At 46.4% G+C, this 15,382-nt stretch overlaps 1 protein-coding gene across 1 annotated transcript; it reads right to left on the minus strand.

Moving 5' to 3' along the window:
- Positions 1 to 1,831: 1,831 nt before the first annotated feature.
- Positions 1,832 to 5,746, minus strand: LOC122389369 (translation initiation factor IF-2-like). The gene is made up of 2 exons (XM_043381297.1): positions 5,410 to 5,746; positions 1,832 to 3,080 (listed from the first exon to the last, which is right to left on the minus strand). The coding sequence occupies exon 2, from the start codon at positions 3,049 to 3,051 to the stop codon at positions 2,341 to 2,343; it is 711 nt and encodes a 236-aa protein (XP_043237232.1). The 5' UTR covers positions 3,052 to 3,080; positions 5,410 to 5,746; the 3' UTR covers positions 1,832 to 2,340.
- Positions 5,747 to 15,382: the final 9,636 nt, after the last annotated feature.

Genomic DNA, 15,382 nt, shown 5'->3' on the forward strand with positions numbered 1-15,382 from the left:
AAGACGGGGGAACACCGACCCCTTAACCCACGAGCCGCTGGGGGGGGGGCATAAAGTTGCCCCCCCTTTACGTTTTGTGAAATATCTCCGAAACCTGATGAGCTACGAACGTGAAACTTGCCATAGCTTCAAATGAATACCTAGGCAATGTTTGAGGAAAGTTTGGTGGTTGTAGCACCTGAAATTACGTCACAGTGACGTCATAAAGTTTTGTCGTTTTCCGATATGGACCGTTTCTGATGACGCTGAGCATGAAACTCAACTGTAAATGAACTAGACAGCACCTGCTGTCATCCTAAAACATCTAACTACACTTACATCTAGTTTCTGACCAGTAATCGACCCTTTATATTCGGTCCCATATACGTGTATCTGATGCATCGTGAGGAATATGCGAGTCGCAAATCTATAATTTCACTTATGACGTCACTGTGACGTCATTTCAAATGGGATCAACACCAAATTTGGACACAACCTCGGATAGGTATTCAGGAAGATGTGTGCAAAGTTTCGCTTCCCTACCTCTTCGCGTTGCGACGATATCGTCGCAGAAGTAAAGGGGGGAGCAACTATATGCCCCCCCCAGCGGCCGGCGGGTGGCGCTGAGGCCCAGCGGCCGCCGGGTTAACCTATAAGGGTCTAGTCACGTAATGTTTGGCCAAATGATCAATCTCTCAGTTTCATTGGATTGTCGCATTAATTTTACACACATATCAACCAATTGTTTTCTTGTAGTGTCGTTCATAATTGCATTATGGCCACACTTAGTAAATGTCTACATTTTTCGGGGTAACACCGACCGTTGGGTAACACCGCCCGAGCTTAACAGGCAACGAAATTTGCAGATTGCTGGACTAATAAATTGTTCTTCTTATCGTAAATTTCGAGTCGTTTCAGTATGATTATAAAATACAGTGAAAACGATTTTATTATATCCCTGTTACAATATAGTACTCATTTATATAACTAGACGACTTAAAGTCCTAAAATTTCATTTTCTCGAAATTTTTCGTTATCTTCTAAAGAGAAAACATAGCAACAACGTTCTTTCTTTATTTGAAATGCGCCACTCCTGGGTTAGGTGTCACAATGTGCTATTAAATACCAAGTTTCCCAAGTGGGCGGTGTTACCCAAGTGTTTGTATTTTTTTTAAATCCTTTAATATGGCAGCACGACAAAAATTTCGCTCGAGCAGGAGCAAGTAATGCTTGGATGAGTCCTAATTATGGCCAAAAATACTACTTCAGGACTAATGTCTGTCAAATAAGATAAGTTTTCTTCTGCTTATTATGCTAGCAAAAGTATAAAACGTTTTCACGAAACGTAAAATTAGGGATTTCTCGCAAATCACCTAAACCAATGCGGTGCACTGCCCATACCTGCACTTCTGTTGTCGTCACGCTGCCAAAAGACAGTCAGCTGTCCCCCTAGACCTTTTTTATTTCTGATATCGGGGTGGGCGGTGTTCCCCAAAGGGCGGTGTTTACCATGTTCCCCTATACGTATTTAGCGCGACAGACCTCGGTCTAAGTGTATAGCTAGCGTTGTTAAAGGAAGGCTGCTGCCTTCGTTGCGGCGCAAAGCCGCACATTCAAGACAGAGCAGTGCCCGAATTATTCAGTCACCAAGGCTACAGCTGGCCACGGCTTCAATCAACCTTAGATACAGTAATGTAATAACGTTTAGTTTAATGACGTACAATTTCAGCGGCAATCACACAGAGCCAGCGATGAAACTAATACAGAAAGTTTGCTCGAATGACCTTTGCTGGTTGCTCCCAGCTCTTTTATTGCTTATGCATATAACGTTGCACTTGGTATATTTTTCCGGTTCATTAGTGTAATTATGTATTTATATAACAATATATGTGCATCTGATAAGATAATGGCACGTCGGTAACAGCGTCAAAAATGGCAGCAAAATCATAACATCACCTATTATAAGTCTTACCTGTCAACTTAAACCTCTCGGTAGTGCATTTCTTTCCTTCACAAACCATAACCTCCACCAAAATTCAACATTATCTCAATAGAACATAGATGGACTCGTCAAAAATTTGCACTTCCGCGTTTGTCAACAGTTATCTATTCTATTACATTCATTAGACATTGAATACCAATTTCATGCGCACTTCACCACGCGCCCGATCCGACACCCTGTTTATCCTACAGTCACCGCTTCGACTCGTTCTGGCTCTCCACCATCCACATCACTTTTATATCTCCAGCCTGAAACATCCTCCAGTCTTACATCACACATTCTCACAGTCTCACATCTCACACTCACATCCCCACAGCCTCGGTGAGATGCCAGGTGAGACGATTCTCCCTCTCTCGCTCTCAGGGGGTCCGGTCGGGCGCGCGGCCTCGCCGACCCACCCTCTCCCAACGCCACCGGCCCTCCAGAGGCTGCTCACGGTGGAAATCAAAGTTCCATCGCAGGGTCTCGGCTCGCCGAAGCTCCTCCTGCTCCTCTCTGAGCGCTCGATCCAGCTCGGCGTGGTCGGGCCGACCGAACAGACACCGTCGCGCTGACCTGACCGGTCGGTGCTGTGGACCGTCGGCCGTCGTCGGCGTCGACTCGTCGTGCAGTCGCCGCTGCCGTTTGGCCCTCCGTGCCAGTCGGGAGGCCGACTCGGGAGAGGCAGACCTGACTGCTCGCTCCGGAGAGCCGTGCCGTCGCTCCGGCTCCGGCTCCGACTCCGGCTCCGGGGAGGATATCGGCTCCGGCTCCGACCCCGGAGTCAAAACCGACTGTAGACCCGGAAGAGATCCAGTACCAGATTCCAGCTGGCATTCTGTGCTCCATGATGGAGAATCGTCCGATCGCCGCCGACGCCGAATCTCCGGCCGCTCCAGTAGCTCTTGAGGGGGCATCGCGGGGCCTGCGCTGTGACTTGGCCCGTGACCTGCGCGGTGACCTGCGTGATGGCCTGTGTCGTGGCTTCTAGACTGACTTCTAAGACGCAGTTCTCGGTCGGTTTCGGTCGTGGACTGGCCGTTCTCGGCGCGCGGCGCGGTGTTCTCTCGAGACGGCACTCTCCGTGGCATGCTCTTCAGCAACTCTGACTCTGCATCGTCTGTGAACAGGACAAAAGGCAACGGTCATTGATCGGCAGCGGAAGGGGCTGTCCGATGACATCACATTGGTTATCGTTACCGATATGATAGCATAGCGCTTGAATCATTCCGGCTTCCGGCTAGCGGAATACCGCGATAGTTCTGTGCCTCTGGCATGCTGGTTGCTGACGCACGTGTTTGTTCTCGATAAGCAAAACATCGGAGTGATGCAATGAAAGTAATACTTGCACAACATTTTGTTAAGTTTATCTGTATGGATGTCAGGGGAGTGTTGCAAACTTATGTTTGTTTTATTGCTTTGGCCCTTTCGGTCAGAGGAGACGATTTCAGAGACGTAGAATTTGGGGGATTTATGAATAAATTGGCCTGGACGGTGACCCAGCCCCTCTGGCGGTCACCACACTGCACGCGAGGGACGGGCCCTGATGAGGCACTCACGTCGGATGAAGGTGACCGTCGAACCGGGAACAAGGGGCCTGTGGCACGGATTTATGGACGTCCTGAGGATCGAACAGAGCGATGGGAGGTTCAAGAAGAAAAAACATGCTCTGGAACCTGTGAAGTCTTATAATGTCTATGCACATAACAGTACAGTTCGCCACCTCTCCTGCTAATGTTGTGAAAATGTAATCTACGAGTGTCATCGAAATACAATTCAGTCAGGTCAAGTTACCTCACCTTACGAAAAAAGCCCTACATGCTCGCCCCTAGCTACACCGACTAAATGATTCCATGGAACCTTTCAACGATTAATTGCAATTTACAGCAACATGATATATGAAAGTCACATTACGTCATGTAAAGATCACGAAAAATATTCGGTAATATCTTTATGGAGCTTTGAGTTGGTATAGAGCAATCCGAACACCTCACAAGTTGTCAATTTAACAACGCGGTGACCTATACGTAAGAGCAAATTTTCAACTTGCCCTTGGGTCAAATTATAGTTCATCTTGACGATAAAATCACTATGGTGAAAAAAATGGCATCCAAGCATAGTTTATTGTAAAAGTGCATTTTAAGTTGCCATTTAGTATGCAGAATGTAAAAAGAAAAATAGTTTGAGATAAGGAAAATCATCCAAATGTCAATAACATGACCTGACAGATTAGCATTCTATCGCACCCTCTGTTTGACGTGCTGCAAAAAAGTAATACTAATAATACGGTCGGTAGGCTGAAATCTTACGCATTCATTGAACTTGGTATGAAGAAGTATGTGTGGTGAACAAATAAACAGTGTAGACTGTTTTCGCAATACGCAATACCTACGTGAATCAGGGTCACATGTATGGAACATGTCTCGAGGGAGGGTGTCAATGTAATGCAAATACGACCCGGTGGGACTGGGCCAGCTGAATGTGCTGACCTCTAACTGAGGGAGATCCGGTTTACACTGGTTAAATGAATTCTGCAGAACTGTAACTGTGCAGTGTGCATCACACGAGAGCTGCATGGTGTCCTTAGAATCTGATTTCATTCACCATTGGGGAATATGAATGAAAGACCTACACAGAGGTTTACACAGATCCTACACAATTTCACCTCAGGTGTTACTACATGATTGAAGATATGTGGAATTCAATAGGCACTGAAATCGAAAAAGACAATCTCAATTGAAAAACTTACAAACGAGGCTACTGAAACGTGATTGAAACCTGTGGATGGCTATGACACTAGGATTTACAAATGCGCTCTGTATTTCCGCTTCCTTATGTTTCTAATGCAGCCAAACTCGTTTCAATGGGCTGATGATGTTTCAAATGAGGATAATTGAGTGTAAAACGTAGCTGACAAATTTTGATTGATGTGATTTGTGAATCTGTTGTTGTATTCACATTCTCCTCTTTGGGGATTAGGGATAGTTTGATGTGAAATGCAACAAAATATGTCTGGGGTGAAATAGGTCCCTATAGCGATTCTTTATGTGCTTGTAAGTGACAGGGTAAGATCTCATTATCGCAACAGATTAGTGAGAGGGAAATAGTTCTCTGACATGTCACAGCACAAACAGTTGATAATTAAGTTAAGGTAGTAATAATTCGGTAGTCAGTTGGTGACTGTAATAAACCCAATTGTAACCAAATCAACAGGCATATGTATGTAATGACAGTCATAACCGCAAACTGTCATAACTGTAACTGTGACAAAGCTTTTTGCTTTCTTCCTCTTGACGAGCCCCAGAGAATCGACAACCACAGAACCTCCGAATAAAATGCCAAGCGCACTAGCCATCTCACCAGATCACTCTTCCTACTGGTTACGAAACTCACGGATCACCAAGCCACCACCAACATTCACACCAGTTGTCACCAGTGTCACCACTCACCAGCACAGCCAACGCCCCTGCGCAGTGCGCGACTTCCCTCCAGCTCTGACCGCGGCCCTCCCGACAGAGGCGGGTCGCGACATGCACACTGGCCCTGGGGCTACGTCACACAGTCGGCCTATCGCACGGCCAGCACGCCCGGCACGCCACGGAGTGCGCCACGAGCACGGCGGACGATGCCGTGATTGGCGGAGGCCGGCGCCGACTGCCGCGCAGTGACTGCGGTGGTCCGTGTGACCGGCAAGGGTGCGGGTCCGCCTCCAGGCCCGAGAGGCCAGTGTCCGTTTGCAGAGGCGGCGAGCACGGCCGACGGCCTCAGCGTACGACGCCAGAGTACTACGAGTCAGGGGCTCTCAAATAGCTGCGGGCCGCGCTGCCGCTTGGCTCGCCGCCAAGGAGCCCATGGCGATGGGTACGGGTAGCAACCGTACTACGACGCAGTTGGTTTTTAAACTTCCATCATTGGTTCATGGACACTGGACAGACATGGTTATTCAATGAGTTGAGTGAAGTTTGTCCTATGCATGCGAGCTTCTGGCCTGTTATTCTCTCTAACATAGGCTTATGTGTTTGCAAAATGCAATGAGATAAGATGAAAAGCACTTCCCGGCAGCGGCACGCCGACCTGGAGCGGGTTCAGTGACCCTGAAGTCAGTGACTTTGCAACGTGACTCGGCTGCTTCCCGCTCTCCAGGCTCATGCAGCTGCGTGCTTGCCCGCGGGCATTCTGTTGCGATCAGACGCCTCACCGTATAGCATGGATAGGAAGCAATTTAGACGCGTCGCGTCTTTATTACATGTGGTAGCGACCCAGAGTTATTATGAAACGCAACAGGTGTTGTAAACGGAGCCCATAATGACGTGCGTTTTCCGTGTTCCGAGATGGAAGTGAACCTCTCGCTGGTCGTCTGGTTTGAGTGCCCCTGGCACATCGCTCGCGTACTACACGAGTCCACTGCGGTCGGGCGTCTGTCTCTGCGGCCTGTGACGTCACGAGCTGATAGCCCCCCTCCGAGGGCAGGGGGAGGGGGCGGTGCAACACGCGCCACGCGCCACGCTGGCCACGAGCCAAGGCCGGACGACGCCGGGGGACGAGGGGGGGAGGAGACGGCGCAGCCAAGCGGCCGCCGTCGTGTCAACAGCGTGTCTGCGGCAATCATCGCCGGACTGGTGGAGAGGGGGGATGACAGGACGACAAACACAGCTCAGCCACTCCTCTCTCGGCTGTCCTCGCGAGTGAGCAGACTGCCTGGCTGATAAATGTTGACACACTCGACGGTGAGCGCACGAGGAGCTTACCAATCAGTAGTCATACCGCAGCTCTATGTATGTAGTTACAAGAACGAAGCAGGCGTTAAAAATAGATGTTTACTGGACAAGAGTTCTCTTTGGTTTTGCGTTCTGACGAAAAAGCTGACAAGAAATATGAAATAGGCATCAACCGCTTGCATACTACAGTACTACACATATCGTCTTCTCTTCACACATGTATAAATTTTTGTTCAGGTCAAAGCTGAGGCCACTCTAGTTCATAAAGGCAAATTTTCCCGTAAAAATTCACGATTGTGATAATTTTTTTTTACAAATCTGCGCATAAATCGTGTATAAAACGGTTACAAGGTCTCGGAAAAGCGCATTTGATAGCTTTTTTCAAATCTCTCTGACTGATTTGCCCTCATAATTGATCTCAAGTCAACGGTTTGGCCCATAGAAGGGCCAACCCGCTAAATAGACGAATAACTAACTATTGCCTAAACACAATTTTTCCAGAAATATTCTTGCAGTTTTATGTGTGATAATTTGGATCCTTTTCATTTTTTGAAATATTTGTATTTGTTGCTTTGATATGAAATACTTCTTGGAATCAAACAAGCAGTAGACTGGGCCAACGTCTACCTTCGGCAAAGGCGTATGTTCCATTAACCCGCGCACGATAGGGTATTTTCCATAACGCGAGTGACTGCGGGGGGGGGGGCTCTCCAGACTCCAGAGCCCCCTCCTATCTCCGAAACTACAGGGCCGATCGTCAAAATTCAAACGGCATCTGATAGCCCTGGAAAATTGTCGAACGAAACCTATCTCCATTGACCTCGAGGTCATCGATGACGTCACAGGTCAGGTCAAAATAAAAATTATCGGCATTTTTGCTTGTTCACAATTTAGGCTCTGTCCGCCGGCTGACAAGTCCGATCTGGCTCATTTTTGGTTTAAGCACTCCTTGATGTATGCCTTGGATACCCTGAGGGTACTAAACTTTAACTTCGAATTTTTCAGGTCAAGGCCACTGGCCAGGTCATCCTAGGTCACGAAAATTGTACATATATCATGTATCGGTCACGTGACGCATGTTTCAGGTTAATTTATTTTATTCGTAGATTTCGAAAACAATATCGTCTGTGTCATTTGAGGTCATTTTCAGCTGAATTTACCGGAGGTTAGGTCACTTTCAGGTCAGAAAAGGTCAAATTTTGAAAAAAAAAAATCAACAACAAAAAGGATGCCTATCAGATGCAGTCTGAGCTCAGGAACACAATGGTTCCATTTATATTGCTGTACGATGTCAAAAACGTCTTGAAAAATGGTTTTGAAAAATATATAGGTAATTGTAAGATTTTGTCAATAATGCAAATAACTTGGCTATTTTTGAAGATATTGGACTAAAACTCGCTAGAGTAGTTCATCAGTGTGTGTTATTTTATCACATATATTCGGGTTAAAAAATTGAATTAAAAATATGTTTTTTGTAATTGTAAAAACATATTTTTTAAACTTTTCAAAATTTTGAAAATTCAAGATAGCAGTTTGATAGCTACGTGAATTTGTAGTCCACTGATGCAAAGAAATGGGATCTAGCTTTTAAAACTAAGCTCTTGAAAGCGTTTGCCGTAATTCAATATTTTGCATCGAAATCGGCCGACATGACGTCACTCTGACGTGATTCCCGGCCAAATTATGGTAGTTAGAAAGTTGAAATTTTACCACATTGTGTCAAATTGATGCCACTGAGGGTACCGCAAGTTTCGTGTTGATCCGTCGAGCGGTTTAGAAGATATTGCTAAAAAGACGGGAGAGGGGCTCTGTAGAGCCCCTACCCCCCGCCCCAAGTCATGCGCCGTTTTAATAAGGAGTATTCATATCACGGTAAAAAAAGATCCTTGCTGTAGATCGGCTGGTCAATGCCACGTACACAAATTTAACAATTTCTCGTACTGTTCTCTCGGCCGTCGAACCTCACCTGTGATGTAGCGCTCCGTCTCCTCTCTAAGCGTCCCGTCACCTGTACAGACCACCACGCAATGCACGCGGCCGCGGGGCGTTTAAACTTTAAAGGGGCTCCACGTCGGCCACCGTCATACCTTGTGACGTGCATGCCGTCAATGCTCGACCAATCCGAGCCCGCATCTGCCGAACATCCCCCAAATTCAAACTTATCGGCTGACATTTCGCACGGGGTAACGGCTCGTCGGCAGTTGCGCGCGCGGATGGCACAAGTGACACTTTTCCGATAGTTTTTGTCGCAGTCGGGTGGGTCCGGCGTGTGCCACAGCTGGCTGTTCCCGTCGGGGAGGGCAGGGCGCTGATCTGCCCCGGGCGCCCCCGCCCCCGCCCCCGCCCCGTCCCCCGCCGCGAGTTTTAGGGGCGGCAATAATCTGAGATACGTTGAAGCGGCAGGCCTTATACATCAGTTACATTCGCACTTTGCTTAGTGTCTTCAGTGCAATACATAGCTCAGACAATGAGTAAATCCTTGCACACTTGAGGTGCGCACGGGTCGTTCAGTACACCAATACGCTATATTTATCTTTGGCGGCTATAAAAAATCGCGTTCAGCACACAAAAAACGACGCCGTTTTTTATTCATGCTGAGCGGGTAATCTTATCTGTTTACAAACGCTTCTCGATGCTGAAGTCTGTCGCTTCTGGTTAGTCATTTGAAATGCCTAAAAAAAGTTTAAAATGGTGGCTGGATAACGTATCCAGCCACCATATCCAGGCTGGATAACGTATGACTGGGCGATGACATGATCCCTACAGGGTCTTTCTCGCCGAATGTGTTTTTTTTTTAACACTTCAGAAACGTACAAAAAAATGTTATATTCCTGTAAGCATTCTACGTCATCATAAGCGCTAAACTTGGACATTTTGATTTTACGCTTTATTGGTCGGCCTCCACCCAAGCTGTTTCCACAGGAGCTCCTTGTCTTTCGGCGCATACAGCGGCGCGTCTATGGAGACTGGAGATGGCGCGCGTCACCTCCATTGGATCCATGGCGGCCGCTAGCTCCTCGACCACGCCCATCAGTTGCTTTAGTGTGGTCGAGGGTGTGCCCCGAGGCTCAGCTCACCTACAAGCTCACCTCGTACTTCCAAATATTTCCTTTGTTGAGCCATCTCCATGGCCGCCATTGTATCGTTTCTTAGCTCAGAGCAAAATCAGAGAAGACAGACCTGATTTGCTTATCGAACGCTGAACGGCGCCAGAACCAAACCAATCGGCAGCCGACGACCCGTTACTAACACTCGCTCCAAGAGCGTCACCTGGAAATATCTTCTGGAACTATTCGTGTTTAGCTTTGCCATAGATGACGCTGGTGTGTGCTTAGAGAATGCGATGCCCTAATCCATAGATGCTTCTTTGCGGCTTACCTCCATCGAAACAGTTTTTGTTTTTATTAAATCACTTCAAATTGCTTATTTAGTTTATTTAAACATTCACAATTATTATCTTGTGATCAGTGACCCTGACCTCTTTTGCTCAATGAGCCCATGACTTTTATATAAAAATAATGACCGTATGAGTTTATCAATGATTTAACTTTTTTAAAGCTCCTTTTAATTGTGGTTAATGCAACTTGAGGCTGCTGCGATATTTAACCCGCGCCCCGCTGGGCTATTCAGCCATACGCGCCCTGCTGGGGGGGGGGGGGCAAATTCTGCCCCCCTTGTCTAACTTCCGAACCGATGGTCGTAGAAAGACGGGGAAAACGGCAATCGAAAGCTCTCAACAAGGCGGATCTTAAGAGCCCAAATTTTTTTGCTTAAGTAGGTCAGAGGTCAGGTCAAGGTCAGGTCAAGGGTACAAAATGCAAATTTCTACAGTATCGGCCTTGCACCGTAGTTGCCGAAGAATGGACTGAGACTGATTGCCCAAAACGTGTTCTTAGACTACCAAGACAATATTCGTTGCATACAATGTCATTCAAAGGTCAAGGTCAAGGTCAGGTTAGGTCAGGTCAGGTCAGGTCACCAAAAACAAAATATAGAAAAAGGCATGTGCGACACATGTTTTATGGGTCATTTTACTCATAGAATTCAATAGGCACACTCAATAAGTGATATGGACCACCTCTGGACGAATTTCAGGTCGAGGTCAGGTCAAGGTCAGGTCAAATAAGGTCAAATTTTGAAGTTGCTTGTTAAGGCCTAAAAAGGTGCCTATCTGATGCAGTTTTTCACGGCGAATCGAATGGTGCTATTTTCGTTTCCGTACGAGGTCTAGAACTTCCAAAAAAAAACATTTTTCAAAATTTTTGTGTGTTGTGACGTCATAAAATTTTGAATAACTCCCACATTTTTGAACCGATTTTTCTAAAAATTGGTATGTAGGTGCACATAGACCTCTTCTCTGACATATATTCCGGTTTTTTCGATACACTCAAAATTTTGGATTTTATAATTATTTTCCCAAAAAAGTCAGTTTTTTGAAAGAAAAAAATTTGGGCCAAAATCCAAAATTTCCAAAAACCGAGATAGCCATTTGATAGACAAAGTAGAATCACGTATAACCTTTTTTGTTACGTCTTGATTCCTTTAAAAATGAAGATGTTAGCGGCGTTTGAAATTTTGCCGTTTTTGAGGCGAAAATTGCGAACATGACGTCACTAAAACGTCAATTTCTCAAAAATTTTCCGACGGATTTCGCTCAAATTTTCAGGAAACATGTCAAATTGATGTATGATAAGGTACCGAAAGTTTGACGTCGCTGACGTAACGTGTTTAGAAGTTACTGGCGAAAAACGGGAGGGGGGGGGGGCAGATTCTGCCCCCCCCCAGCGGGGCGCGGGTTAATGTAGATTTAACCCGCGCCGGGCCGGGGGGGGGGGTGTTTGAACACCCCCCCCCCCTGCGGTTTTTCGCAGATATCTCAAAAACGGCGGCGCGAAGCGCCGCCGTTTTTGGCACACCTGTTCGTGCATCTTTTTCGCACATGTTGTAAAAATTTCAGACCCAGGTCGCCTTAGGTCAGGTCACCAGGTCACGCCAAGTGACCTCACCTCAGAAAAATAAGAATGCTCGTCATAGCTACACCGATTGATCGATTGCCTTGAAACTTTCAGCGATTGATGAGAGCAACATTATCTATAAAATGTATATCTCGGAATTTGGATATCGGTGACCTAAGGTCAGGTCAATTTTGCGACCTCTCCATTATAAGTCAATGGGAGAAAATTGAAAAGCGTCTGTTTTGCACGAACGCTATTCTAGACACTCTCAAACATCGAGATGTAGATAAAATGGACACACTGAACCGGAAAATGGCAACTGTGACCCCTCGTTATGTCCCCGAGGTCATCTCAGGTCACGAACAGAATCTAACAGTTTTTCGCTAATAACTTCTGATAGAGACGTGCTAGAGCGCTGAAAACGCGTTAGATGTGTTCGGCTCGACGTTGCGGATCGACTGATATGCAACATGACCTTTTCCGGTCAGGTCATGACCTTGACCTGAGGTCAAATTTTCAAGTTGACCTTTCAAGGTCAAATTATAGTTCATTCGACGCGTCTCGACGAGAGGAACACGATGGTGGCAAAAGTAATGTCATGGCTCTTTTGAGTCAAAAGTTATTGCCGAAAAAAACGTTTTTCGTAAAAACGGCTATTTTTTTAAATTTTGCCCTCTGGAGGCTAAACCGTTGACCTGAGGTCAAATCTGAGAACATTACTCAGAAAGGTCTGTAAAAGGGCTATCCAATGCGCTTTTCCGCGGCGCTGTAGCTCTATCGGTTCCCGAGATAGCCGTTGGCAGTTTCCAAAATGTTGAAATAGTGAACATTTGACCTTTGGTGACCTCTGGTGACCTGACCTTTGACCTGACCCAAAAAATGTCCCGAGTGTTTTCGTCCTTATTTTGGACGTTCTTTCGATTGCCGCTTACCGCGTGTCGCTACGTGGCCCAGGAGCCGAGTTAGAATGGGGGTGTTCAGACACCCCCCCCCCCCCGGCTGGCGCGGAATCTCAGAGCACCGGCCCGGCGCGGGTTAAATCACTGTCCTTTATTTTATGTCCTTTTTTATTTAACCCGCGCCCGGCTGGGGGTCCTGGATTTCCACGCCCTCCTGGATGGGGGGGGGGGGGTGTTTGAACACCCCCTTCTAACTCCGCTCCTGGGCCACGTAGCGATACGCGGAAGGCGACGTTCGAAAGAGCGCCAAAAATAATGACGAAATCACTTCGGTCACTTTTTTGGTCAGGTCAAAGGTCAGGTCACCAGAGCCCAGAGGTCATTGAAGGCAAAATTTCGCCGATTTTCAGGTCGAATGTCGACAATTTCCAAGAAGCCAACGCATAACTCGGGAACCAATAGAGCTACAGCGCTGCGGAAAAGTGCATTCGATAGCCCTATTAACGCCCTTTCTGAGAAATTCTCTCAGATTTGACCAAACGCCAACGGTTTTGCCTGCAGGGGTAAAAACTACAAAAATAGCCGATTTTTTCTGTTTTTTTCTGTTTTTTTTTTTTTCTGCAATAACGTTTGACCCAAGCCTTGCACGAACTTACTTTTACCGGCATCGTGTTCCTCTTGTCAAGACGCATCGAATGAACTGTAACTTGACCTTGAAAGGTCAACTTGAAAATTTGACCTCAGGTCAAGGTCATGACCTGACCGGAAATGGTCATGCTGCATATCAGTCGATCCGTATCGTCGAGTTGAACACATCCGAGGCGTTTTCATTGCTCTAGCATGCCTCTATCAAAGTTATTCGCGAAAAACTGTTAGATATCATCCGTGACCTGAGATGACCTCAGGGGCATTAACAGGGGTCACGGATACAATTTTCATATTCAATGTTTCTTATTTGTTTGTTATTCAGTGTTTGGGAGTGTTTATAATGGCTTTCGTCCAAAAAAAAAGCTCTTTTCAATTTTCTCCAATTGACTTATACCTAATGGGGAGGTCGCAAAATTGGCCTGACCTTAGGTCATCGTTATCAAAATTCTGAGATATAAATTTTGTACATACTATTGCTTTTAGCAATCGCTGAAAGTTTCAAAGCGATCGGTCACTCGGTGTAGCTATGGCAGACATTGAAACTTTTTATGAGGTGGAGTCACTTCAAATGACCTGGTGACCTGATCTTGAATGACCTTGGTCTGAAATTTTTACAACATGTGTAGAATTGATGCAGGATATGGTGTGCCAAAAGCGGTGGCGCTCCGCGCCGCCGTTTTTTTTAAATAGATATTTGCGAAAAACCACAGGGGGTGTTCAAACAGCAGGGCAGGGCACGCGGGTTAATGTTATAACTTTTAACCGTATTTCATCCGCAGTGTAGATAATATTGACACTTTTGTCCGTTTTCTAGATCGCTAGGTAGGAAATTAAAAAAGTAAAGAAATTTAAAAACAAATATAAAGAAACATTTTGAGGGCAATGTCACGTAACTGAACGTTTCGAGATACGATTTCCCAAGTTTTGCCCCTTTTCCTTGCAGAAAAGTATTCTGAGAACATACGGTCTCGAGGCTACAGCCATTACTGCTTCTACTGCTAAATGCACTTTTACAGAAGTTTACCAGCTGAATTCGCTTCATGTGTACCTGCTGCGCAGAAGTGAATAGTTAAGTACCTACGCTTGGACTAGCAACTAAAATACCGGCGTGAACTGGCAGTCGCCAGGCACCAGCCATTGTGCTGTCACCGAGATAGTGCCAAGCCTTGTCGGCAGAACACAACAGCCCCGGGGCTGGGCCGCTCTGCAGTTCCTGTGTGGGGTTCAGTCACCGATAAGCCGGTTTGAGCCCGACTCTCCAGCTGCCCGCAGCCGTGAACCGAACGCCACCGTCGAGTCATCTGTGCACCACCAGGTTTTCCAATGCTACCAGGTGCTCCCGGGAAAGCCTCGGTGCAGAGCGCGAGGGCTGCAGCGCCACGGCACCGGCCCAGACCGGCTGATGACGTCACCAGCACGCGGCCCCCACCGATCGGTGGGCGATGACGCCGCCGCGCCGCCGCGACGAGCACGGCCACCGCACAGTGGGATAAAGACGGCGAATTGTGGACAAATGTATCGTTTAACTATGCAGGCTGTTTATCTCAAATAGTCCCTACGTTGCAACGATGTGTTGAAAAATCATTTATTTGACTCTGACTGTCAATGTAAATATTTTATAATTATTTTGACTGCACTTCCGTGCGGTTGCCTCCCGGTTCTCGTGATATGAGATAAGAGCTAACAACGACTAGTTATATGGCCAGGGGACAATACGGGCTAAGAAAAAATCCATTTCCATTAGTACATACTACATAGACACAGACAAACCTGGTAAAAAATGTTTTATGATTTTATTACAATTAGGGGAAGGTGGGGGTAGGACGGACCAGCTAAGATTTGAGGTCGCATATCTTGCTATACACTGCTGTCGTAACTCATATTGTTTATAGTCTCCTGAATGCTCAATCCTTCCTCTTTTGATATGTGCAAACACTGAATTTCAAATTAAAGAAGTCTAGGTGATGGCTCATGGCTGCTCTTAAAGGGGGACATGTCAAAAATTTCTCCGACAAGAAAAAAAACCGCGGGGTTATACGGACCACCCAACAGTGCCTGCTATCCACGACACTTTAGATTCTTATACTACACCTTTTTAGGCTCAAGTTCGAATAAGCCAAGTTCAAATTCGAATAAGTCAACTTCATATTGGAAGATGTCAAATACAAAATCGGATACCTCAAGCTCAAATTGAGATATGCC

Source organism: Amphibalanus amphitrite, unplaced genomic scaffold, assembly GCF_019059575.1.
Source record: "Amphibalanus amphitrite isolate SeventyFive unplaced genomic scaffold, NRLGWU_Aamphi_draft 000356F_arrow, whole genome shotgun sequence".
Classification (NCBI taxonomy): Eukaryota; Metazoa; Arthropoda; class Thecostraca; order Balanomorpha; family Balanidae; genus Amphibalanus; species Amphibalanus amphitrite.

Coding starts and splice junctions, on each gene's coding strand:
- LOC122389369 (XM_043381297.1), bottom strand. CDS start 3,051: ATGCCACGGAGAGTGCCGTCTCGAGAGAACACCGCGCCGCGCGCCGAG.